Raw genomic sequence first — 26856 nt, 5'->3', positions numbered from 1 at the left:
CAAATGAAACCAAAACTATTCAAATCCGTTTAGCGGTTTGCATATTATAGCAAAAAACAAAAAATATATTGAGGAAATTTATAAAATTTTTGTAAGAGAAAATATTTATTAAAATTTATTTTGTGAGTTAGTTGAACAAAATGTAAGAAAAAATAGGTCGGAGTTTTTCTTCTATTTTAGTTAAATTTCACGCAATAAATCACATTTTTTATTCTAATCACTTCTCGAAAACACGCTAACATCTAGCAGAAGATATGGATATCTTTCAAATAAATGTTGGGTTCCTTTAAATGGGGTATAATCTTGAAATAAAATTGTATCGGGTAATGTTCATTTTGAAATGCGTGTAAATCGCGAATTCCTCAAAATCACTTGATGCGCATGCGGTTTACCAATACAGCGAATTCTTCTCTTTTAATTTGTACACATTTGCCAGGATTTACTTTGGCCGCTAAGATGTAGCATCGTATGCAGTTTAGTGTGCAACGAATTGTATAACGCTTATATTTTGCACAAAGTGCATACACATTTTATGCGCATCCGATTTCACTATCAACCGTGAAAAAATACATCGATCTAAACATATTTCAATAAAATCCATCAAAAACCGTGGATGTAGCATCACACAGTATTTTTTGGATAAATCGGATACAGCTCCCATGCCACTAAATTTTTCAAACCGCTGTTTTCGCATAAACGCGAGTGATGATTCACTTTCTTCATTGAAATGGAAACGATCCACATAAAACGCGAATTAGTCAGCGATATTTTGAAAAACATTTTTCGCAAATTTTTCAATTTTTGCAGTAGCCGTTTCCGCCGTTCTAGTAGATGGATTTTTACGCTCTGTGATTTATATGATCCAGATCGTCGAAAAACTAAAATATCGCGGGGTACCAGCACACTCAAAACGATATTGTAAATACTGTACCCAAAAAATAGGTTTTTTAGAAAGTATATCGCACTAAATTTTGGCCTTTGGCAGTAGATTACTCTGCTGTTGTGTGGGCTACATACTCAATATACATATCAGATTATGCGAAATCGCGAGTTCTTTAATCCTATAATTGGTTTTTCGAAATATCCGAATGCGCGTCCCAGTTACATAAAAAATACAAAAAACACCTGAAATCCGGCTTCAAAATGTCAGCATCCATAAAAGGTGGATGCAGTGGAAATTTTGGAAAGTGATACATTAGAAGTGTAATCTTCATTTTGTATTCTCCCACTTTTACTTTGGACAGATGTCCGTCATTTGAATGGTTTAATCAGAAATCGAATAGCAATGTAAAAAACCTGTTTAGCTTCAACGTTTTTTACCTATGTTTTTTCCTTTACGCGGTCGTAACTACCACGTAAATTAATTTTTTTTGCTAAATTTTTGAGCTTTGTACAAAAACATCTAAATTAATCCAGCAATAGTCATAGTTACTGGTAAACTACAATAGTTCGCGTATTATAATAGTGCAAACCTTGGCTTCATGGAAACTAAAAAATTTTGTCCTTTCCTCATATACATTTTGAAAATCCTCTAAAATAGAACAAATTTGAATCAAAATGCAAATATGAAGCATACAGAACTGTCGCGGTCATTGTTATTACACATTTACGATGAAAAGGAGTATTTTATGGTAGCAAATTTTGATGTTTCAAATTTCATGAGTATTACATTTGGAAAACCAATGGTATTTTCCAGTACTGCAAGAATCTACTAATTTTTACTATTTTTCTTCGATAAAATAAAGGTAAAATTGTTATCGTAGTAAAAATAGTAGCTTTTTGCAGGTTCTGGAACAGAGCATTTATAGTTTGTTCAATCAAACCTTAAAAAAGTTAAGGGTTGTTTACACCATCTATCAATGTCGTGTGAGATGTCAAATTTTCTACCTGCGAATGTTGTACACATATGGTCTGTTCCTTTACTTTTGAAAGTGGTAAAACCGGCAAAAGTAGCAAAAGTTGTAAACTGCTACCATATGAATTGAATGGTGTCTGAAGTAAAGGAACGCTTTTCGAGTAAAAAGTGGTAAAACTTGAAGATTCTTGCACGTAAAGGAACAGAGCTATAGTGTGACCACTATGAAAATTTTCATCTATCAAAATGATTTGGCAACTCATATGTAAATTTTTCATTTAGGGAGCGCTCTATTTGATACGGCATTCTTGTATGTAAACATAAATTTATCAGCTGTTTTTTCAAAAAGAAAAATAAAATCTTTTAAAAAAGAAAATGGAAAGTTATGTATATTAAAATATTTAGAAAAGTAAACAAAGAGTGTTTATAATGTAATTTTCAGATCGATTGGTCGAAAGAAGCAGTCTTGGAAATGATTGCTTTGTGGCAAAAACATAAATGCCTCTATAACCCCAAAAACCTATTCTACCACAACAAACATGCTAGATATTCATTTTCCTTTAACCAAAATTAAAATTTGCGCAAATTTGCAACTCAACAATAAATGTAAACAATGACAAAAACAGCTGTTTTTATATTTATAGGTTATGTCATACGAAAATAACACTTGCAGGTATGAACGCACAAATTGAAAGTTGTATGGATGACGTCAATTTTGACAAACATAGAGAATGTCGAATGGGTGAAAGAAATGACAGCTCATATGACATTGATAGATAGTGTAAACAGCCCTTTACCAAACTAAAAACGAAGTTACCAACCCTATAAAAAGTTACCAAATTTGGTAATATTCTACCATCTGTGGCAACCGTGTTTGTATGTGATTTTATTCACAATAATGCATTTTGACAACTGGTATCAAGATCAGCTGTTTTTGCCGCTGTACCTGTATTATTGTCCCATGGAGAATGTCAAAGAAAAAACTCTGTGCCAAATTAATTTTAGTTGTAACGGCGTTCAAATTTGCAACTGAAATACGAAAACAGTAGAATTGTGATAGTTTGTATTCAGACACAACCAGGGGAAGAAGAAGCATTTGTTTATTTCTCTCAGACACAACCAGGGGAAGAAGAAGCATTTGTTTATTTCTCTCAGACACAACCAGGGGAAGAAGAAGCATTTGTTTATTTCTCTCAGACACAACCAGGGGAAGAAGAAGCATTTGTTTATTTCTCTCAGACACAACCAGGGGAAGAAGAAGCATTTGTTTATTTCTCTCAGACACGATACCATTTGAACCATTGTGTCTTGCTATTTGTCGTTAACGACCCTACTAAAGACAATTTTATTTTGTTGTCGTGTGTCAAATTTTTATTTTTATTACATTAAAAAAATAGATCATTTTATAAATTTTATCTTACATTAATAATGATTCGTTTCTGAATATTCTCCGATCTACCTATTTTTGAATGTATCCGCGCCTCGATTTCTCATCACAACCTCTGAAAAAAGAAAACATAAATGAATGTTGACAATAATCACTAAAATAATCTATACTCTTACCATATACCACTGCCACATCTTTTAAAACCGCTGGAAAATGTTCCATCTTATCCGAAGCACTCGATTGTATCCGTCGTGTTTGTCTGTGTCATATTCTATCTTATTGTGAAGAAATATGACACAACTGCGCGACTCCTATTGATAGACTTTTGTATTCTTTTCTTTGCGCTATCAATTTGTATCGGCATCATTAAGGCCTTGATAGATGTCGGGTTTAAAAGTTTCCACCAGTTCAATATATTTTTCTGGGCTTAAAGTTTACCACGCCGTGTGAACAAGGGCACAATATCTTTGTCGTTCGAACCGTTGGGCATTTTTTCACAGGGATCACGTATTGTTAGCATTGTGGGATAATTTTTGAAACCAACATATCCACTAACGTTGCCCTTATATAGTGCCAATGCCTCTTTCATATGGTCCATCGTAGACAATGACATTTGCAAGACCTGACAATCGCTGGAAACATAATCGAACACTTCACGTGAAAGATAAGGCACGCTACCACCCTAAATTGAAAAATTATTTTATAAGTTAATACAAAAACAAGTGAGCAAAGGCTATAGTCGGGACGGGGCCGACCATGTGATACCCTACACCACTTCCCCTGTGCATAAGGTTTTCACTGGTAAACATTTCTTTTAGGGAATATAATCCGACTACCACCAAAAATAATATGCCTCTTTCTCTCTGGGACCCCCATAAGCAATCAAACTTTCGTGACCATCCGATCAAAATTACGACCTGTAGCTTGATTGCAAAAAATGGAAGAATTGGATGAATTACCGACTATTGTGGTATCTCCCTTGTTTGACCACCTTCGCCGACCTGCTTTACGCCAATGTAAAGGTAATATTTTCTTCTTCAATTGACAGGTTTTGCCGTTGGAATACCCCTACTAAAAGCCAATATATTCACAAAGAATAAAACTTTGAATTTGTCTCCAAATGAGTTTTTGCCCATTCCGAGCCCTAAATATTATCCGACCATCATTAAAATCCTCTGTGAGACCCCCATTAACCCCTAAAATTTTGTGACGATCCGATCAAAATTGCAACCTGTGGCGTGATTTTTAAAAAAATAGAAAAATGGGATGTATTGCCGACTATTGCGATATCTCCGTTATTTGGTTACTTACGCCGACCTAGTTTGCATCATTGTAAAGACGGGATCTTCTACTTTCATAGTCAGGCTTTGCTTTTGGAAAATTTGCAGCCAAAGCTGTGATATTCGTCAATATAATTAAAATCGCAAAAATTAAAATTGGGGTTTTATTTGCTACTATTGTGATATCTTCGTTGTTTGATCATCTACGAGCACCAATTTTACATCATTAGAAAGGTGATATTTTCTACTTTCATTGTCAGGTTTTGCTTTTGGTATACCCCATATAGAAGCTGAGATATTCGCTTTGGAAAAAAAACGTTGTCTTTTTATCCACCTAAGTTTTTTGCCCTTTGCGACCCCTAAATATTATCCGACCATCACCAAAATCAATAGGCTTCTTCCCCTCCGGGACCCTCATCAACACCAAAAATTTGGTGACGATCCGATCAAAATTGCGACCTGTAGCGTGATTTTTTTAAATACTATATGAACATAAATATTTAATTTTTTCGGTCTGTTCAATTTCAAGTTTTGCGTATTCGTTTAGAACTTAGTGATTTAAATACATACTTGGTAAGCACCTACTTCAATCAATACTTCATGATATGCTTGCACATCATGGTTATTAACGGTGGTTAAACCAATCAATGTAACTCCTTATTTTTCCTGCCAAGGGAACCATTGGATTCGTACTCTGCTTGACACACTGTTCGGACTCTGTGATAAAAAGAAGAATCAGTCAGTGGCCAGTACTCGTTAGTAACACCTTGCCCATTGAAATGGTTATTATTGGTTATTATGGTTCTTGGGAACTCCGATGTTGATTGTAATCCCTTAAAAAACTCTAAAATAGCGTGCTCATCATAGGCTTTAAAAAATCGTTCAATTGTTCACGTCCTTGTGGCATATATTGTGATTTGTTGTTATAGCAGCATAGGAACCTACGTAGAAGCATAGGTTTGATCCCGATCCCGCTGTTCGTTTATTATTTCAGTTATCTGGTTCCTTTGTATCCAGACTCAAAAATTCTGCATGCTGGACTGGTTGCGTCCATAAAGAATTAGGAGACAGGTGAGTGGGGTTAGCTGGGCAGCTAAACAAATTGCAGCATGTCGTGATGTCCTAATCCACATGTTTGCGGACATGTGTTGGGTATTGTGGCATTAATTCGGTACAATACGGCGGTTGCATCGTCCGGATCTTAACTGGGCTAAAACCACTCGTGTTTGCCTTGGCAGCTGACGTTCTTCTGCTGCGATGGATGCGGGCGGCCACCAAGTATGCTATTCACACTGTATCTCTGTACTGCATCAGTGCGAATGCTATCCAAGACTATCTTTGGACCTCTCTCTAGATCATGAATATCTCTCCAGACGGGCCTGGGTGGGGGAAGCCTGCCCATTAAATCGTGACAGGGATGTTCACTCGGTAACTCCCAAGCAACTACTTTTTCGACATCATGTTGTGCTAATGCACCGGTGTCATGAGGATCTGCCTAATATTGCCTTATATTATTGGTAGTTAGTGGTCGGAATCAAGACACCATCGAGGAATATGTTAAGCTGCGGATATTTTCAGATTCTTTAGAAGAACTGCACTAAGTCAGCTATGTAGACATTTAACCTACCACATATGTCATCGACGATAAGATCCGACGCGAAGATCGCATAATCCTTCGTCATACATTACGATCTCTATGCAGTCAGAAGGGTGGGGATTTTTGGAAAGGTGGAGGTTAAACAGTTCCCGAGATATTACTACGCCTTGGGGAACTCCCTGTTTCATGCTCAACAAACGACTGGCGTCCACACATATAGTTGATTACCCAAGGTTTTAAACACGGCTGGAGTCTTCTCTATATCCTCGTACCGCTTGTCATGGTTGACAGTATCGAAGGTCTTCTGCTTCAGTCCTCTATTGATATTTGTGAATATGGCGTGTACTGCTGTTATAGAACTATGCATTTTCGGCAATCCATGGCAACTGAAAAAACAGTTTCTCATCGTGAGGAGAAGTAGTGCCTCTAAAATCTTTGCTACTGGCGAAAGGAAGGAAATAGGCCTGTAAGAATCAACTCTGCTGGCGTACTTGCCTGGCTTCAGTTGCGGGACCACACAGCCAACTTTCCAGGCTTCTGGGTACACTTGTCAAATATTCAACTCCGGGTTCATCCATTCATTGATTTTCCGTGTTAGCCTAATGCTTTGGTTGATTGCGGGTGATATCTCCATATCGCCCATGTACATTGTGGTGGTATCTCCTCGTCTGAGAGGCTCTTATACGGTGTAGCACATTCTTTTTTCCCAATCGCTCTGGGAGCCCTATAAATTGCCGATTAAAATAACACGGGTCAGTTACTGTCACGTCGATTACTGTTGTGTATGTAGGTTCCTAAAAACCACTAAAAATGAACGCTTATTGTTTATTGTGATCTTTGTAGATATCTTGATTTTATATTGTTTTTAGTTGGTCCTATAATCTAAAAAATATAATTGTATATATTCCTATTAACATTCCCCAAGGGACAAGGGAAACCTTTTTCATTTTTAAACGATTAGGAATGACAATCTCAAGGCCTCCTAAAAATGTACAAAAATCGACGTTATTATTGGAGCGCTACAATATTGATTCGAATTAGTTTTGGATTTTGGATTGAAGACAGTACCGTCGTGGAAACAGCCTATGTTTGATTTCGTTATTGAATCCATATAAAAACCTTTAGGGATTCACATTCATTTAACTTTTTCCTCCCATGAGTATCTCAGAACAAACTGAAATCATAAAGTTGTTTAATTTTCCAAATTATGTATATTTCATTCAAATATTAAAGTTTTTATTTTTACACATTATTGGGTCCAATTAGCACCACAAATATTTAATAAGCATCAACTCTTGGTGGATCAGCAAAGGTGCCTCCTTGCTTCATACGTTCCTTACGCATAGCCTAGAAATAAATATAAAAACAATTGAAAAAAGGGCTCAGATCTAGATAGAACTCAAGGAGTTGTCTTTGTTCATGCGGTGATAAATTTTCGTTAGAGAACGAAAACTTTAATACAAAAAATCGTAAAAACTGCGAGAATTCCAGTTTTAATGACTCCACTTTGATCGTGTAATTGCTTTAAATTATTCACCGATGGGAAGCTTCAAAATGTGTAAACAAAATGTAATGTTGTTCCTGTTATAGCCGACTTTCCTTAAATCAGGCCGTATTTTGAAGGTCCGTATGTCGAGAAGTATAGACCTTCCACGGAACAAAAGTCTAAGTCAGATTATAGCCAACCAGCCAAGTCGTAGATCCGCTAAACTTGGTTTAAATTAAAATTTTATCACCGCAATCAGCACAAAGATTCCAACGACAACAGCTTGTAAAATTACTTACATGGAAACGCAACATTTGTTTGTGCATGGTGAAGCATTCATTGTAATCATCAATTAAGTCCTTGCACATCTTCTTGCCCCTTTCAGCACCATAAGCTTCCAAACAGTCCATCATGTTCATTTCCATTGTACCGCATTTGTCATAGGTTTGATGGTTAATCAAGCTACCAGTCAAATCGGTGAAAGGAGTTTGCAGGTAGGGTGAGATAGGCATGATGAACTAGAGAATAAATCAATTACTTTAATCAATCTACATTTTTATATAGGAAATTTTTCTATAAACAGCTGTCAACAAATCGCTGAACTTGGATGCAACGGCACAACTTCCATAATGTGACGTAACATTTATTTTGCCTGTAATCGCCATGTTTTATAAGGCTCCTGCATGTTCTGCTTACAATGGATAGTATGGTGACAAATTGTGCTTTATTTTCTTTATAAATTATATTAATATTCACCTTTTACTTGAAAATTATAATAATTTTCAGAAAATTTGCAAGTGTCTGGCGGACGACACAACAGAATTATGATTAGGGTTGTTTAATAAAGTAGTAGTTAAAACATATGTTTCTCTTTAAATGTCGTAGTTAACCTAATTAACGGCGACGGCGTCAACATTCAATCACAATAAGATGCAATATAATCGAGGAATGTGAGTTCTGTTTTGTTTCTGCATGTTTTAATCTATTTAGTTTGGCTGTTTTTGTTAATTATTTATATTTATAGGGGGAAAATGAGAGAATATCTCAAATAAAGCATCAAATATATTTTTAAGTGTTGCAAAACGTTTTAACGGTTTACAAAACACATTGTCTGCCTACTTGTAAAAATAACGCCTTCAACTAAATGTATCGTATATTAAACGACTCTGTTCTTCGGCTGCATAAACAAAAAGTTCCGTTAGTTCACATTACCAAATCGTTCATTTGAACTAACTTGTTCCGAGAAACGAGACAACCAATAATAAACAAAACGTTTTTGGCACAATATTTTATTACATGTTTATATTGTAAATATAATTACAAGTATAAGACCAAAGTTAAATAATTATGGCAGATAAGAATAAAGTAAGTATTATAAACTGTTTTTCGTTAACAAATCTTTTATTAAATTGTCGGCTTTTCAACAGGGCGGTGGAGGTGGTGGTAATGACGGCAAAGAAAAACGCCGCAAAGAATCAATTTTAGATCTTTCCAAATATCTGGAGAAACAGATACGTGTGAAATTTGCGGGTGGACGTGAGGCATCTGGCATTTTAAAAGGTTATGATGCTTTACTGAACCTTGTACTGGATAATACAATTGAATACCTCAGAGATCCCGATGAACCATTCAAACCCTCAGAGGAGACTAGAAATCTTGGTCTAGTTGTTTGTCGAGGCACAGCTCTAGTGCTGATATGTCCGCAAGATGGTGTTGAGGCTATTCCAAATCCATTTATAACACAATAATTGTGTTTTATCTCGGAAAAATATATAATATTTTGAATTTTAAATAAGTTTCATTTTTATTTAACAAAAAATATGAATAAGATGTTAATAAATAATTATATTTTTAACGGTATTAGAAAAACGTCTTATAAACTAGGGTTATTTATATGAGATTATTGTAATTTATTACGAATATATAGCATATCTAATCTAAACCAAATTCATTGCGAATCCAGGGATATTGTGGCGGACACTCTTTACATGTGTAAAGATAACGATCCTGCTGCAAAACCCTGCTCCGTAGTTTGCAAACATTTGCTAAATTGCAAACTTTTTCACTTGGTTCCAAATATTTTGGTTTGCATGACCACGGTTCGAATGAATGCAGCATATTTGTAGGTATGGGGGCGCGCATCCATTGTATGGCTTGTTGATTTGTAACGAAATAAACATCGGGTAATTTTTGTAAATCATCCAAGAATTTCTGTAAAAGAAAGGAGGACAATAAACCGCAAAGGTGAGAGTTTACAAAGATTTCAATATTTTTTAATGTAATCACGGTAATATTCGTGAACTTCTATTGACGGCTTCGTTCATGCCTCGTTAAATCTATGACTTCATTTGCGCCCTGCAATTGCAACTTACCATAAAAGCATTTAAATATTCCGTTTTCCTAAACCAATTGGCATGGAAGTACAATCCCAACGGGGCACGATTTGACAAATAATGCCGCTTAAAATTGTGTGTTAACATGCGATAAATATCATCACCAGACAAATGTGGCGGACAGCTATCCACCATTGTACACGTATAATCATCAACTTCCAATTGATTGATAACCATTTCCCAAATTCCAGGATAACTGCGAGATGGACAATTCTGTTTATTTCCAATACAATTGTGGGGCATTTTATAGTCCATTGTGTATGGCCAGAGGGGAGGATTTGAAAATGGTGCAACCATTGAAGAGTCATAGACAAATCCAAATTCTTTCATCATTAAAAATTGTCTATTCCAACCAACGCGAAGGAATGGGACACGCATTCCTCGTATCTCCTCCATACGCACGCTGGCAAAACGATTTATAATATTTGCTTGGCCAACCATTTCATCAAACCAATCCTCGATTGTTGCATTGTGTGACCAAAACATTTCAGGACCACGATGCCTATAAGAAGAAAACAAAGCAAATTAAAATGAGGTTCTCATGTAAGGTATATTCTAGTTTCCCCAACACATACGTTACTGAATGTACCGCAATTTCATGTCCATCATTCCATAGTTTCTGTATATATTGATAATTTGTAAATGGATGCGATACAAAAAATGTGGCCCTAATGGGACATCCATTAGGATTACGTCGTTGTCGATTAAACAAAACCTTGGAGAATAATTCCCAATTTTCAATATTCACAGCATCATCAAATGTCAATAGAATCATTTGAGGCACAATATGTGGTTCAAGTCGTCCCGGTATGGCAGTACCATCTTTCGAACAATGGCAATCGGGTAAACGACAATTTTTCGGATCACATGTCTCAGCTGCATTTGGATCATTGTCAGCATCGCACCAACCTTCGTCTGAGTCGTCGGGACAATCAACTGAACCATCACAAAAATACTCTGAGGGCAAGCATGTACCATCACCACAGGCCCATTGTTGGTCCTGACAATCAGCTTCATCCAGCAAAGGTTTTGGCACGGGAGTTTCTAAGAATAAGACATTACATTGGATTAAAATAAGAGACGCATGGACTTATTTTTGAAATCACCTGCAGTTATATCACAGTTATCCACATTTTGCTTGAAATCACAAATCTGCCTTACAACATCGAATAGTAAACCCTCGGAACATTTAAAATTAAACACCTCTCCTTCTAGGCACAAATAGTATTTTGAACATTCCGAACTTGTCCATATTTTGTGTACCGGACGATTTGGATCACGATAAAAACGTACTATATCCTCTAGACATTCAACTTTAGTACCCAGACTTCTTTGTGTGGCATTTCTGGCATCTGAAAAGAGAGGGGAAGCGGTATCAGAAGATTACATTTTTGGTAAAATTAAAATGCTCATAATTTCGGTAATTAACGATATTATTAGGTAAGTTAGCGACAAATAGAAAGTAGTCGCAAAGTTCTACCGATAGCAGCAGTGTTGTCAACTTTTATTTAAACATTTCATTCATAATTTTGCGTTTTAATGTTACCGAATTTTGTCGGTAACTCAAAAAATGAGTAAGAGAATCGCAATACAGGTTTTGTAGTACGAGCTGTCTATTACAAAATTAAATTAATAATTTAATTTTGTATTGAAGATTTTTCACAAATCAGTTTTGTCTTCCCACATTTATACATTGAAATCAAATGAAAACTTTTTAATTACACACATCATTTGAAACCACTATACTGTCACCAGACAGGCCAGAGAGTATTGTGTGCAACATACTACATACGTATGGACTTGTTTTAATCCATTGTTGCACGAACCATAAAGAAATCAGTCAATGGTAATTTTTGTTACTTCATTTCACATCTCTGTTGCAGTAGTTGTTGTTTGGTTTGTCTTTTTGGTATTGAGTAAATAAAATGACGTAAAGTTAGTTTTTACTTGTTGGGACATTCATTGCCTGTTTGAAGAGGTCGTTTCAACAGGTTTCCAAATGGACTGAATGCCAATTAAATTAGTCTACAAATATTCTGGAAACAATACATATATCGTCACCTACAATGCCCAAAGCCGTAACCCACAACACCATAAGTTTACAGGAGAAGAAAAAAACTTTATAAAATGAAAAACTGTTTTAAAGAATATCAATCTTATGCGGGCGAGTATTTGGGATATCAATCATGTACGAATGGGAGTAAGTAGTGAGACTAAAACCACGAAATCGCTTGGTTTTGGGATCCGTCATTACAAACACATTTTCCGAAATTCTATTTCTCGAATAGGATTGTTATTTTTGAACGTAGAAGCTTCACAAAATCCATGTGGGTTACGTCTTCGGGCATTTCTAGTGATGATATATACTTTATAGGAGATTTTCATTGAAACAATTGTGTTATGACGGATTGATAAGGTCTAAGCCTGGTAACAAGTTTTGAAAATAATAAATAAATAAAAAAACGATATAAATTATGGTACACTAATGAAATATTTCATCCTTTAATCCTTAACAAAAAAGTGTTGCAATAAAAACATTATACTATGTTTACATTTACGAAATCCACTCGATTGCATCTGTCAATTCCTTTGTGTATACGTCAAATGAAAACTCGTCTGAAATCGATTGGATTTCATTTGACGTTTGAGCAATGGAATTGACAGTTGAAATCGAGTGGACTTCGTGAATGTAAATATAGTATTAGAGAACGTGAACGTATACGTTACAATACGTTACATCAAAACTCATACGCAGTGGAGTACATATTGCAATAGTCATGTGTTAACATGTCACAACTCTGTCTACTATTATGAATATGTCAACACTTTAACGCATTTTACACTAGCACTTAAAACAGGTGTTTTGTGAATTTACGTCATTTATTTTTCATGTAATTTGAAATTGACAACTTAAATGATGCATTTTTTAAAATTTTGCCTGTTTGGGCGAAGATCATTTTTAATGATTTTTATTAATTTTCTCGTTTAGAGTTAAGCTTGATGATCGAAAATTCTTTGCAGGTGAAAAAGGAAAGCCAAGGACTCGCACCCACACAGTCACCTAATTACGTGACCTGGTTTCGCTATTAGTTGAGTAGTTCTGCAGACGTATCGACTGTGGGATGGCTTCTCTGTCATAGAACTTTTGGTTTTTCAAATGCAAATGAGGTTTTTAAGCATTTCACGGATATTTGGCCGTAGAATTGTATTTCTTCATGACAAACGCGCTGCCTTAGAAGTTATGGGTTTTGGCTTTGCATTTGAAAAACCAAAAGTTCTAGGACAGAGAAGCCATCCCACAGTCGATACGTCTCAAGATCTACTAAACTAATAGCGAAACCAGGTCACGTAATTAGGTGACTGTGTGGGTGCGAGTCCTTGGCTTTCCTTTTTCACATGCAAAGAATTTTCGATCATCAAGCTTAACTCTAAACGAGAAAATTAATTAAATGATGCATGTTTTATAAAACATGTATACTGCGTTTTTGTCAACAATTGATACTTTTACTTTATAAGACGAAGCATTGTATGTGTTTGTTTACTCAAAATTTGTACAAATTGTTACTTTATAGCTCTGTTCCTTTACGTGCAAGAATCTTCAAGTTTTACCACTTTTTACTCGAAAAGCGTTCCTTTACTTCTAAGACCATACAATTCATATCGACACCTCCAAATAATAGTATGCTAAGTCTAAAAAGTGAGTTTTGCAGGAGAAGCTCTCAAAGTTTGGAAATTTTTTTGAACTTCAGTACTATGCTAAGTCAATATTTGTTTATAACTTCTGTTCGGATTGACTGACCGATCATTACCAAAATTAGACAGAATTTAAGTTAAAGGACGTTCGACACCTCCAAATAATTGATTGCTAATTCTGAAAAGCGAGTTTTGTAGGACAAGCTCTAAAAGTTTTGAAATTTCTTTGACCTTCAGTACTATGCTAAGTAAATATTTGTTTATAACTTCTGTTCGGATTGTCCGATCATTACCAAAATTTGACAGAATTTAAGTTAAAGGACGTTAAATATAAAAAATGTAAAGAACTTGAAAACATGCTAAGTCGACTTATGGCAAGTTTACACTTGCGCTCCAAAATCCACTGGATTTCACGAAATCCTGAAATACACCCCGATGTTTACATTTGTTTTTTGTTGATTTCAAACATATCACAATGATCAAGGTAGATGCATATGCGCAGCTGATCGAACACGAAATTTCAAAACAAGTTGTTGTAAATTGAATTAATCATCAAAAATATACGACAATATAGAACTTTACAACTTTATTTGGAAACTTATCGTAAAATTATCTATATATCGTATTAATTGTGTATAGTACTAACAAATGAAAAAATAAAAAAATGATTTTATTGTTGAGACATCGTTATAATAAATTTTGATAGGTAATGTCATGTTCACACGAGCGTTTCAATTACGTTGTTCACCTGTCGAACGACGTACACGAATTAACCCGTTTCCACGACACCATTCGTAATTAACAGAAACATAAGCAAAATTTCCTTCATTTTTGTTTCCTCGTTTTCACGAAAATTTGAACCGAAAACACATAAAATATACATTAAATGAATAGGAAAAGCAATAGACTTTCCTTCAAATGTATCTTCTATATTTAACTACACACATTTCATTCATTTTTTCCATAAATTCTGAATAATTTAGTATTTTCAATATATTTTTATATGTTTCTATTTTCAAAATTAAAAAGAGAGAGTCATGTCAAAACAATGTTTGTGTATACAGACTTCCAGTTATTTGTTTCCTTTTTGTTTCTGATTTTTTACGCGATTTTGAACTAATGGACAAGAAATGTGTGTGGAATTAAGAAGGAAACACAACCATCTTCCTTCTGCATCTATATAAAAAGTTTAGTACATTAATTTTCATTCATCTTTTTCCTTTTTTCTAAAAAATTTTGTGTTTTCAACACATTTTTCAATTTTGAATTTAGACATGTCATAATTAATTTTTTCCATAAATTCTCTCATTTGATAGGGATGGGACATACTTATTCGTCGTTCAGAGAGTATTTCTAATCGAACAACGTAGAAAAATCGTCGTTTGTTCATAGAATTTTGTGTGGGGAAATAAGTAATTTATTCGTAGTTATGGGTCGAACAACGAATAGAGAACGAACGACGTACCGTGGAAACGGGCTATAAAAGTTGTGCTCAGAACATGCACAATATTAGTACTTGCAGTAGTTTTCCCGTTTAGTGCTAAAAATGCGTTCCCGTACTCCGAAATCTAACAAGACTTGCACTTATCTTTAAACAAAAATAGCGCCGAATAACACCCTCTTCTCCTGTTTTCTGCCATACAATTTTGGCCTAGTAGAAACTAGCTGCAAGCATGTTCATTGGCATCTAATATGATAGCTGATACGTTAATTTTGACGTTTATGATGGAGTTTTTGCAATTTCCGTCATTTTTTCGTTCCCGTATTTTTTAAGAAATTTGTATTGGGAAGCAATTTTTGACAATTCGCTCTTTTTCTAACATTATCATTAAAAAAGTACGGGAACACAATGAAAAATAGCATTGTAACAAAGTAATTTAATATTTTTCACATTGTTTACAAATTTTGACACTAAAATTTTTTGTTGCAGCAATTGACCATCTACCTTGTTTATTGTGATACGTGAAAAGTGTTGCAACTTTTGGTACTTTTTTAGGCAAAAGCAGGGTTGTATATCATGTGTACTGTGATTTCGATGTTGATTTCGCTGAAATCACGAAATGAGATGATTTCATTTTTGTATGCGAAATCATGAAAAATTTTGCTTGATTCCGCGCGAAATCACGAAACGCCTTCGAAATCACGAAACGACGCCAAATGTAAACTAAGCATTAGCATACTATTATTTGGAGGCGTCGATATGGTTTTATGGTTTATTTTCCGGTTTTACCATTTTCAAAAGTAAAGGAACAGACCATATGTTGTTCGTTTACTGCAGAGCATGGTACAAATACACAGGTAGCCGCATCGGCAATTGTTGGTAACATAAGATGTCAAAATTTGACATCAATTCAATGCAATTGACACATTATGTTACCATCAGCTGGCTTGATAATGCTACCTGTATTATTGTACCATGCTGCAGAGTACAATGCAAAAGACCTTATAGCACGTTTATATATAACCGGATTTAACAAACCCACTAGGTTTCAAATGTCAATTCCATTGCTTATTTTTCAAATAAATCCTCATAAAGAAGGTTAACCCTGCAAAAGTCTATAATATAAACATGGCCTTAGCCGATTAAAGAAGTTACTGCATGGTATAAGTAAAGAGGTAGATTTAAATGAAAAAAATCTATAGAACCCTTGTTTTTCTTGAATTCCTAAAACTTCAAAATAAAAGCTCTGTTCCTTTACGTTCAAGAATCTTCAAGTTTTACAACTTTTTACTCGAAAAGCGTTCCTTTACTTCAGACACAATACAATTCATATGAGAGCAGTTTTCAACTTTTACTACTTTTGCCGGTTTTACCATTTTCAAGAGTAAAGGAACAGACCAAAAAGCAACAAGTGGGTTTGTTTACAATGCATTTTTTGAGCATTTTATAAAAAACGCGAAAAATGAATGAGGAGTTAAGTTTTCTCTACATAATCGAGTTGTGAATATGATAAACTGATTGTTTCCATGCAACTCTCACCAATTTCTTCCATACAAATGGTCTAAAAACAATTTTAAAAATCATTGAATTCGATTGTTTTTAAAATTGTTTGGCATATTATTCAAACACCACACACATACACAGTTTGTTTATATTGTTTTGAAGTTTTAGGCATACTCGAATGAAAAAAATTAAATTGACACAAAGCTTTGGCTAACCTTTCTTATTAAACCATGAGTTACTGAATTTGTACAAATTGTTGAGTAAACGAACACACCTATTGACAGCTTATAGCCCATCTATGCATCTTCTTATTTTTCTTAATTTGTTGGTGTAAAACAATTTTGGCGGTTCGTAAACAAGTGTTTTTGTGAAAAATCAATAAAATATGGTGAATTTAAGCCCACATTATGTGATTCCATGTGTATGTTTTGCATTTTTTTATCTACGTGTAATTCTTTGTGTGAGCCAAAAATGACATTTTACATATGATTTATAATTTTTGCTTTTATACCAGTATCATGGTACAAATACACAGGTAGCCGCATCAGCAATTGTTGGCAACATAAGATGTCAAAATTTGACAGACAATCTGTCTCCAAATACAAGTCTGATTTACTAACACATACATACTGTTACGGAATTAGATTTAACTAATGTCCGTGTAGACGTTGTTTTATTCCCCGATACGATTTGTACCAAATAAAACAGGGCTCGTTTTAGATTACGTTTCTACAATGCTTTATTTACTTTATTACACTTATTCAGAACCGACTTTAATTACTAAGCACACAGCAAGTCTCTAGTTAGCACGCAGCTATTCTTTAACCGATCTGTTCAGTTCAACGCTTAAAACACAACTACTCCGTCATTGCCATTTCCCCGGTATTTATAACCCAAAGTCTCCCTGTTCTAGAGTCCTCCAGAACACATATGGCAACATCTCGAATCTGTGCAGCGAACACACAGACGCACATTCGCACTAAGCGAACAACCATACTCACATACATACATGGGGGAATACAATTGGACGACAAGCACAGTAATGACGTAACAACAACAAACAAGTGCAAAGAAGTAACAAACTAAACAATAATTACATGATTATGGCAAAACAAAATAAAAGCACATTAATGAAAGGTAAAGTAACATCTAGAATAATGAAGAGAGTTCTACATGGTAGTTGTTGTTGCTTAAATAAAGTAACTGCGTAATAAAAACTTTACGTTACAATTCAAATTTTTAAATTAACGGAAATTAAACTAAACTAACTTAAACCTATCAGTTACATTCGTAACAATACATTTGTCGTTTGAAAAAATGATGGACAGATGCATTTTTTCTCAGACAGTAGGATTGACATAAGCTGTGTTCCTTTACTTACCTGAGGTTACCATTTTTACCATTTGTTACAATTTTTAACCTGCAAAGCGTTCCTTAACCCCGAAATGTGGCAAAATTGGAAGCAATTTTTAAGAGAGTGAGAGTGGAGAGGGAGCAAAAATGGCTTTCTCTTCTACCACAGGCTACCAACAAAATTTGTGGAGGTAAAAAAATGGCAGAACTGATTTTTCGGCTTTTGTTTGACGAAACACAGAAGAAAAAGTTGAACGCTGACAAAACTAATTGAAAAACTGTGAAATAAAAGACGAAAATTGATTTTTTATGTTTCTTTTTGACATTGCTGCCAGATCTAACCATTTTTACGTTCCTTTTCTTTTCTGGTAAAAATGTTCATGAGAGAGCAATTTTGACACTCTTCTCTTTTACCACCCTTACCATTAAAAAAGTAAAGGAACAAAGCTATAATAATAATATAATTGTTCCACAAATATCCCTGAAGGGACAAGGGAGACTTCTCTCATATCAATGAGTGCACCCCGATTCATGTTAGCTCAATGATTTGGGACATACTTTTTATCGCCGAGTCCGAACGGCATGTCTTAAGACACCATTTTGTATTTTGTATAGAAGTTTTACATAGCTGAAATACTCAGGAAATGTCGCCAACATTACTGAGGGGTATTTTGCCACCGTTGAAAAATGTTTGATGTTGCCTGGCCGGGGAATCGCACGACCTTCAGCGTACAAGGCGTGCGTGCATACCATTCCACCACGGTGGCACAGTAGGATTGACATTTGTTCTCTCATATCAATCTACTAATTTTTACTATCTTTTCCGATAACATAAAAGGGAAAAATGCTATTGTAGTAAAATATAGTAGCTTCTTGCAGGTTCTGGAACAAAGCATATATGAAAAAAATACAAAAGATACACATTGAAAACACATAAGCTCTGTTCCTTTACGTTCAAGAATCTTCAAGTTTTACTACTTTTTACTCGTGAAGCGTTCCTTTACTTCAGACACAACACAATTCATATGGGAGCAGTTTACAACTTTTACTACTTTTGCCGGTTTTACCATTTTCAGAAGTAAAGGAACAGACCAATAATGTGATGTGGGCTTAAATTCACCATTTTTTGTTGATTTTTCACAAAACACTTTTTCACGAACCGCCAAAATTGTTTTTCACCAAAAAATGAAGAATCAAATTGGCATGGTTCGACTGTATAAGCAAAAGAAATTTTAAAATACAAGTGAAAAAATGGACAATTTTATATCAAAATAGAAATTGTGAGAAATTGCGGTCCGTTGAGCGTCGCGTTACAACAACCACACGAAAACTTCAAGAACAAACTTCGCTTCGACAATTGGAGATTTTGTGGAACCTTTAAGGCCGCGGCACATACGGCCCGTTGAGCGTCACGTGAAAACCACATGAAAAATTCAAGAGCAAACTTAGCATCACTTACAAATTTTTCATGTGGTTGTTGTTTTTAACGCACAACGCGTCACACAACGGACCATATGTATTTGGCCCTATAAGGCCTAGGTACATAAGCTGCCTCGCCTGCTTGCCTTGCTAGCTTCTGATAAAAGAAAAAAGGGCAACCCAGTTCAAAATTTGCTCGGCCTTCTTTATTCTTTTATTTTTATTATGTCAGAAATGAAGCAGGAAAGCAAGGTAATCAGGCAAGGCAGCTTATGTACGCAGGCCTATATTCTTTTATTTTTATTACGTGTGGTTGTTGTAACGCGACGCTCAACGGACCGTTTGTGCCGCGGCCTTAAAGATTCCACAAAATCTCTAAAGGTAGAAACACAATGATATACGCCGCTTTGTCCCGGTCCACACTAGAGTGATTTCATTGATAAAATTGCATGAAATTATGCGTCTATAGATCGACTTCCATAGTAGAGTAAAATCATAAAATTGCTGTAGTGGGGAATTCCATTTAAGAACGCCTAAATTCATAACATTTTTTAATGAAATCCACGCTAGTGTGGACCAGGAATTTTTCAAGCTCAGCTTCATGTTAAAGACTAAAGGGCAAGTACTACCTAATTCAAATGAATTAGGCAGCATTTGAATTAGGTAGTACTTGTCCTTTAATGTTTTACATGAAGCTGAGAGTGAAAAAAGCGGCTTATTTCATTCTGTTCACACCTAAATTGTCGAAGTTTCAATACAAATGTTGTCAGCCGTCTCACTATTTCAATTTTGATATGATAGAACGGTTACACTACAGTTTTTTGCCGGGTTAACCCACTTCATGAGGATTTATTGCTTAATCTGGTCAAATCTGACCAGATTTGCCATACAAAAATTAAACCCTCTCACGACTGGGTTTATTTTAAATCCGGCACAAATCCACCAAAAATACAGTGTTGTATTCGGTGTTTGTGCAAAAAAATCCAACTCTACTCAAAAAGTACCAAAAGTTGCAACAGAGTTTGTCGTGTTTTACACGTTTGCGATTGGTCGCATGAGATTTTATGGAGTTAATAAATCTAAAGTTATTTGAAAATCATAAAATTATTTATTAGACACTTTTTTAACAAAAAGTACGCTTGATACCATGATACAAAAATGTATCCCTATGTGTAAAATATACCAGTATAAGCATACGAGAAATTGTAAAAGTGTAAAACACGACTTTATTGGTTATTTTGTATGTATACGTAAACAAATATCAGCTGACAGTTTATATCCTCGAAAAGCTAAGTGTAACCAGCAAAGATTAACCCACTGGATCTATTAAACCCAGTGTGTTAACCTTCAATAGTGTAACCGGGGTATAAAATTGTTTATTTAAACGCGGCTTTTTCGAAATGGCATTTGTGAAAGCGGTACCCACTGTAGCTCGAATACCGATCATCCGATTTTCACAAGTTTTTGTGAGATAAATATAAAAACCTTGCGATTAAGCGATAGACTTTAAAAAATGTATGGTTATATGGCGAAAATATTATCAATTTCTTTCATTAACATAGTAATTTTGGCAGCTCAACATTTGTTTTAAAATGGATATTTTTGAAAAAAGTAAAAAAAAAAATTATTAGGTTCATAATGATCTCAAAAAAATATATCGTCACAATAAACATTAGGCAAATATTTGCTCCAGCGACCGGCAGTGTGCACTTACTGAGGCAAGTGAGCGTAAATAATGCATTGAAATTTATGCTAACTAGGGGTTTACACCAGAAAATGTGTCTCCAAATACAAGTCTGATTTACTAACATATACATACATTTGTCGTTTGAAAAAATGGACAGATGCATTTTTTCTCAGACAGTAGGATTGACATAATAATAATATATTTGTTCGAACCCACGACATTCAGCGTACAAGGCGGGCGTGCATACCATTCCACCACGGTGGCACAGTAGGATTGACATTTGTTGTAAAAATGTGTGAGATAATAGCTTTGTTCCTTTACGTTAAAGTTTCTTAAAGCTTTACCAAAAAGCAGTAAAAATTGAAGCAAAATTTAGGAGATTGCATGCCAAAATGGCTTTCTCTTTTACTACTTTCCCCTCGACAAATTTCGTGGTGTAAAAAGTGGAAAATCTGACAAACTGCTGATTTGACAATTAAGGCAAAAGAAAACCACGCGCATTGTCAAAGCAAAATAAAAAGAAATAAAATAAGTATAAATAATAAAAAAATTAAACCAATGAAATAAAAAATAAAAAACAGTGACATTTATTTTGTTTGTTGTTATTTTTTAAGCAGCCATGTTTGTTTTTTTGACATCGCTGAAGATCCACTATTTTTCCGTTCCTTTACATTTGTGAAAACTTTTTACGTGAGAGCGTTTTTGTCAGTTTTCTCTTTTGCTACTTTTTGTATTAAAAAAGTAAAGGAACAAAGCTAATACCCTAGACAGACGGCAGCGTTAATTCCCAGCAAAAAATTTTGGAAGTTGTGCAATTGGAGTTATGATTTCACAACATCTTTCGATGTAGTCCAACAGAGTTATGAAAAATGCACTCCGTAACATACATTTTATCAGCAGTTGCTGTAGAGATCCCTACAGAAAAAAACCAGTTGGTTGATCCCTACACATTTCTTCAAAAGATAAACAAGAGTGTATACATTTCGGAGAGTTTGTTATAAAATAAAGAAATAAAAACAGAAGTTGCAAACATTTTTGCTGTAATTCACGAGACGGAAATTGTTAATAGAGTAAAGTGCAGTTGGAGTCCATGTCGAAAGCTGAATTAGTGATGGGAAGTCAACATAAAAAACCTTTAGTATGATGAAGCAAAATCAGATGCGCTTGGATTAATTGGAGAACGGAGAAAGTAAACTCAAATGTGATTGAATTTAATGGAAACTTTTTTAATTTGTGTTTAATAAAGTTCTTTGTATTCTTGTTTTACACAAATAATAAATGCATTTTATTTATTCTGGGATATTTCGCAATAGCTTACATTTTTACTGCATCTTTGGATTGATTAAAAACACAATCCGAAATACTACATAAAAAGTTGTGATTTGGATCGAAAACGGAGTGCATCCTAGCTGTGTGCTGTGGAAGCAAAATGGAGTGCATCCTAGCTTCGCGCTCTCTTGTAAAATTCATAAGTGAATTCATAGGAAAAGATGTACTCCAACAGCAAATGTACTGTGCACTTGTAGTGATTCAAATGCAAACTTTTTGCTGGGTTTGCATTAACTGCCTTATGCTTGGTTTACATTTACGAAATCCACTCGATTTCAACTGTCAAATCCATTGCTTAAACGTCAAATAAAATCCAATGGATTTCAGATGAGTTTTCATTTGACGTATACGCAAAGGAACTGACAGTTCAAATCGAGTGCATTTCGTAAATGTAAACCAAACATTAATTCAAATTGCTTCGTGCATTATCCACATTCCCAGCAAAAAGTTTGCACCCGCGGATGCAGTTAAACCACTAGAACAATTGCCGCTGGAGTACATCTTTTCCTATGAATTCACCTATGAATTTTACAAGAGAGCGCGCAGCTAGGATGCACTCCATTTTGCTTCCACGGCACACAGCTAGGATGCACTCCATTTTCGATCCAAATCACAGCCTTTGATGTAGTGTTTTGGATTGAATTTAAATGCAGTCTAGAGATGCTATAAAATGCAAGCCATTGCAAATATCCCAAAATAAATAAAATACATTGCTTATTCGTGTAGACAGGAATATTAACTTTATTACACTAATACAAATTTTAAAAACTCTCCATTAAATTTGATCATAACAGAGTTTACTTCCTCTGCTCTGCTTTTTGTGACACCGCAACTGATATTGTTTCATCATCCAAATGGTTTTTCATTTTTCCTCCAACTCCAGTCTTGTGAATTACAGCAATGTTCGTATCTTTAGTTTGTATTTCTTTATTTTTTTAATTTTAGACATTCTTTCTTGTGTTCAGAAAAAAAGACTGCGACTGTAGGGATCAAAAAATTGGCTTGCTTGGCTAGGGATCTAACCTTCCAAACTTTTTTGCTGGGTTATTAATGCACAAAATCAAAGTGAATTTAAACTGAATTTAAGTATTTCAATATGGCAATACTGTAAAAGAGCCCATATTCATGTAAGGGAGACAGCATATTCATGCTCTGAGACACAATTTACATAGCAAGCAACAACAAAACAGTTTGTTCACCAGCAATCAGCTGTTTCGCAAATGCAGAAAATAGTTGTGTCTTTTTACTTTTTCAGTAATAATTATTCAGCAACATCTTTTCAGAGAGTAAAAGAGATTTTACTCTTTGATACGAAAAAGTAAAAAGACAACATTTAGTAAACGTTAGCAAGATAACAGTTGATAACCAAAACAAAAACATTGGCGCCAATGCATGAACGAAAATATAACTCCAAAGCTATGAAAAAGTTCTTCAATTTTAAGCAAAATAAATAAAAAATAATTAATATATTAATAATAATTGTAATAATTGTTCCACAAACATCCCAGACGGGACAGGGGAGACTTCTCTCATATCAATGAGTGCACCCCGATTCATATTAGCTCAATGATATGGGACCTACTGTTTATCGCCGAGTCCGAACGGCGTGCCTTACGACACCACTTTATGGAGAAGTTTTACATGGCTGAAATACTCAGGAAATGTCGCCAACATTACTGAGGGGTATTTTGCCACCGTTGAAAATTTTTGATGTTGCCTGGCCGGGGAATCGAACCCACGACCTTCTGCGTGCAAGGAGGGTGTGCATACCATTGCACCACGGTGGCACCCAGTATATTAATAAACTAATCAATAAATAAACCTTAGTCGTAATATTTATAGTATTTTTCCACCAAAATAAGATAAACTTTGAGCAGCTGACCATTTGCAGATGATTAAAAAACAGCTGATCGAACTTGTTAAATGTTGCTGGGAAAAATTATTTCAGCAACTGTTAGCAATTTCTCAGCAAACAACTGTCAAAATTGTTCTCTCACTTCGCTCTCTTTTACTGAACTTTTGTGTAAAAGGCAGCATTTAGTAACATTTCGTAATAATTATTACAAATTATCACGTAAAAAGACACACCTAATGTCGTCTGTCCGGTAAAATTAAATGCAGTTCTTAATGCAAATTAACGCTGCCGTCTGTCTGGGGTATAATAATTGAAATATGTATATTGAAAACAAAAGAAAATGAACAAAAAAATATGTGAATGGAAAATAAAAGGATATAGATTATTTTCATTCATAATTATACAAATATTTTTGCATTTGTCGGGACGCCTACGTTAAGCTACGTTAAACTTTACTCAAACTTTGGATGTGTTTTCAGCTTTACGCCGACGAGTTTTGAGTTTTTGACAATCAATACATGAACTCAACTGTCCCGTCATGTATAAATGCAGGGTAATAGTACTTTTATATATAACCGGATTTAACAAACCCACTTGGTTTCAGATGTCAATTCCTTTGCGTATACGTCAAATAAATCCGGCTTAAGAAGGTTAACCTTGGTTGGGCCATGTTTATATTATAGCCTTTTGCTGGGGTAGTCCTCTTTATGAGGTCTTGTTTGACGTATACGCTTCGGAATTGTCATTTCAAACCCAGTGGGTGTATTAAATCCGGTTATATGCAAACCTACTATAAGGTTCTTGATATGTTCTATAGTGATTTTTTTTTTTTTGTATTAAAACTCATGCTGAAATCATTTCCACTTTTTGTGAGTTTTATGATCCTGTAGATATCATAATTATCTAGGTGGATCCCATGTCAGTTATTATTTACATATATCAAATGTGTTAGGAAACACGAGGTATCACTTTCTCGTTTAACCTAACCAACTTTACACAGCTGTTTCCTTTCAAACTTGACCTCATAAAATTACGTTCTATTAAGTAATTTTCTAGTATTTACTATATTCATGATATTTATTTAGGCAGATACACATAATTTGCATTTTGCCAAAAATATACAAAACAAACTTTCACACATTAACAATAACAAAAATAAAAAAGCCGCAAAACGTGTGCCAAGGAAGCACAGTTAAATCATATTAACTTTTAATGTAGCAGCCTATGATGCATTCCAATTAATTCATTTAAATCACAACAGAAATGCTCCAACAACCAAAGCCATTTCGCTGCACATACATACTACATATACTACATACAAATGAATGTACAAACATAAGTATGTATGAATATACCCCTTCAGTTTCGGTATAATCACATAATCGAGCAAGTGGAGTAAATGAGTGACTTAAAAGAAATTACCTATTCCGCCAACAATCACCATCACAATTAAGGAGACCACCACAAACAGTTCACCAATTGAACTGAACCAACAACTTTTGTGCTGCAACCATTGTCGTGGTGACCGTTGTCTAACAACATCGGCATTTGACGGCAATACGTGGTTATTATGACGGTTATGGCGATTACCGGAAAACAGATCAAAATAAAGACGATCGACCTTGACTGTTGTCATATCCAGATTTTCAGCATTTTTCTTACTGGACAACATGTTTTTCATTTTATTTTTCCATTTATTGCTTCACTTGTATATTTGGAACCCAACACTACTATTGCTCTTGATGTTGTTGTTGTTAACTTTCTTATTTGGAATAAAGAGGTGGGGGAGCTTTTCCCAAAAATTGAAAAAGAAAATATCTTGTTGCACTTGGACCACAAAATACACAAACACACACACAAACACTTGTTACCGTTACGATTTTTGTTCCGTTTTCTTTACTTTGTTCGGTAAGGGAGCAGCAGTAAATGCTCTATTTGAGGCACGATTGCAGACTGAAGTTTATTGTAATCAATCGGTTGCTTTTATAGATGATGGTGATCATGATGATATATTTGTAGCATGATGCATTTTTCTCTTTTGTTTAAGGAAATGTTAAAGAAATTTCTCTGAATTTAAAAAATAAAGAGAAATATTAACAGGTTTTTCGTTGGTTTCAAATTATGTGTTGAGATTTAATACTCGCAGTGTATACTAAATGATTATTAAATATTACAACAGCAGTTTCATCCTTGAAAAATATTATCCCACATCTCATGAGTGATTCAGGTGTATTTTAATATGAGAACATACGTAGCCTGTTCGAGTACCTGCAATAAGCTACTAATTTGTACTACGATAACATTTTTTCCTTTATTTTATCGAAATAAATAGTAAAAATTAGTAGATTATTGCAGTTCTGGAACAGACCAACGTTCTATGGGAACATGTACATGTACCAACCATTCTCTGTGGGAATGTTTCATACCCTCAACGAAGGCTAAAGACCAAATATATGCTATTTTGGTTAGATAAATTGGGAGGTAGCGTTTAATGGAAGCTATATCAAAACGTGAAACAATACCTACAATTTTCTGGAACATTATCTTATAACGCTATATACCAAATTTAAGTCATTTT

The 26856-nt window shown here is 34.7% G+C and overlaps 3 protein-coding genes across 6 annotated transcripts; 1 reads left to right on the top strand and 2 right to left on the bottom strand.

Annotated features, from left to right (window-relative positions):
* Positions 1 to 7307: 7307 nt before the first annotated feature.
* Positions 7308 to 8486, bottom strand: ND-15 (NADH dehydrogenase (ubiquinone) 15 kDa subunit). The gene is made up of 3 exons (XM_073965715.1): positions 8362 to 8486; positions 7905 to 8123; positions 7308 to 7466 (listed from the first exon to the last, which is right to left on the bottom strand). The coding sequence occupies exons 2-3, from the start codon at positions 8115 to 8117 to the stop codon at positions 7398 to 7400; spliced, it is 282 nt and encodes a 93-aa protein (XP_073821816.1). The 5' UTR covers positions 8118 to 8123; positions 8362 to 8486; the 3' UTR covers positions 7308 to 7397.
* Positions 8170 to 9465, top strand: LSm7 (U6 snRNA-associated Sm-like protein LSm7). The gene is made up of 2 exons (XM_073965714.1): positions 8170 to 8970; positions 9033 to 9465. The coding sequence occupies exons 1-2, from the start codon at positions 8953 to 8955 to the stop codon at positions 9351 to 9353; spliced, it is 339 nt and encodes a 112-aa protein (XP_073821815.1). The 5' UTR covers positions 8170 to 8952; the 3' UTR covers positions 9354 to 9465.
* On the bottom strand, positions 9384 to 25839 carry ChLD3 (Chitin and LDLR binding deacetylase 3). Of its 4 annotated transcripts, none has more exons than XM_073965710.1 (5): positions 25701 to 25839; positions 11105 to 11350; positions 10574 to 11042; positions 9978 to 10500; positions 9384 to 9816 (listed from the first exon to the last, which is right to left on the bottom strand). In XM_073965710.1, exons 1-5 carry the CDS (start codon positions 25720 to 25722, stop codon positions 9538 to 9540), a joined length of 1539 nt encoding a protein of 512 aa, XP_073821811.1. In that variant the 5' UTR covers positions 25723 to 25839; the 3' UTR covers positions 9384 to 9537. The 4 variants fall into 4 exon arrangements, with proteins under 4 accessions (XP_073821811.1, XP_073821810.1, XP_073821809.1 ...); XM_073965709.1 differs by lacking the exon at positions 25701 to 25839 and adding an exon at positions 11946 to 12059; XM_073965708.1 differs by lacking the exon at positions 25701 to 25839 and adding an exon at positions 11721 to 11798.
* Positions 25840 to 26856: the final 1017 nt, after the last annotated feature.

This window comes from Musca autumnalis, unplaced genomic scaffold (genome assembly GCF_047663935.1).
Source record: "Musca autumnalis isolate F117 unplaced genomic scaffold, ASM4766393v1 scaffold_2, whole genome shotgun sequence".
Taxonomy (NCBI): Eukaryota; Metazoa; Arthropoda; class Insecta; order Diptera; family Muscidae; genus Musca; species Musca autumnalis.
Note: the sequence above shows the minus strand (reverse complement) of the source record. Positions and strands in the feature narration are given on the sequence as shown.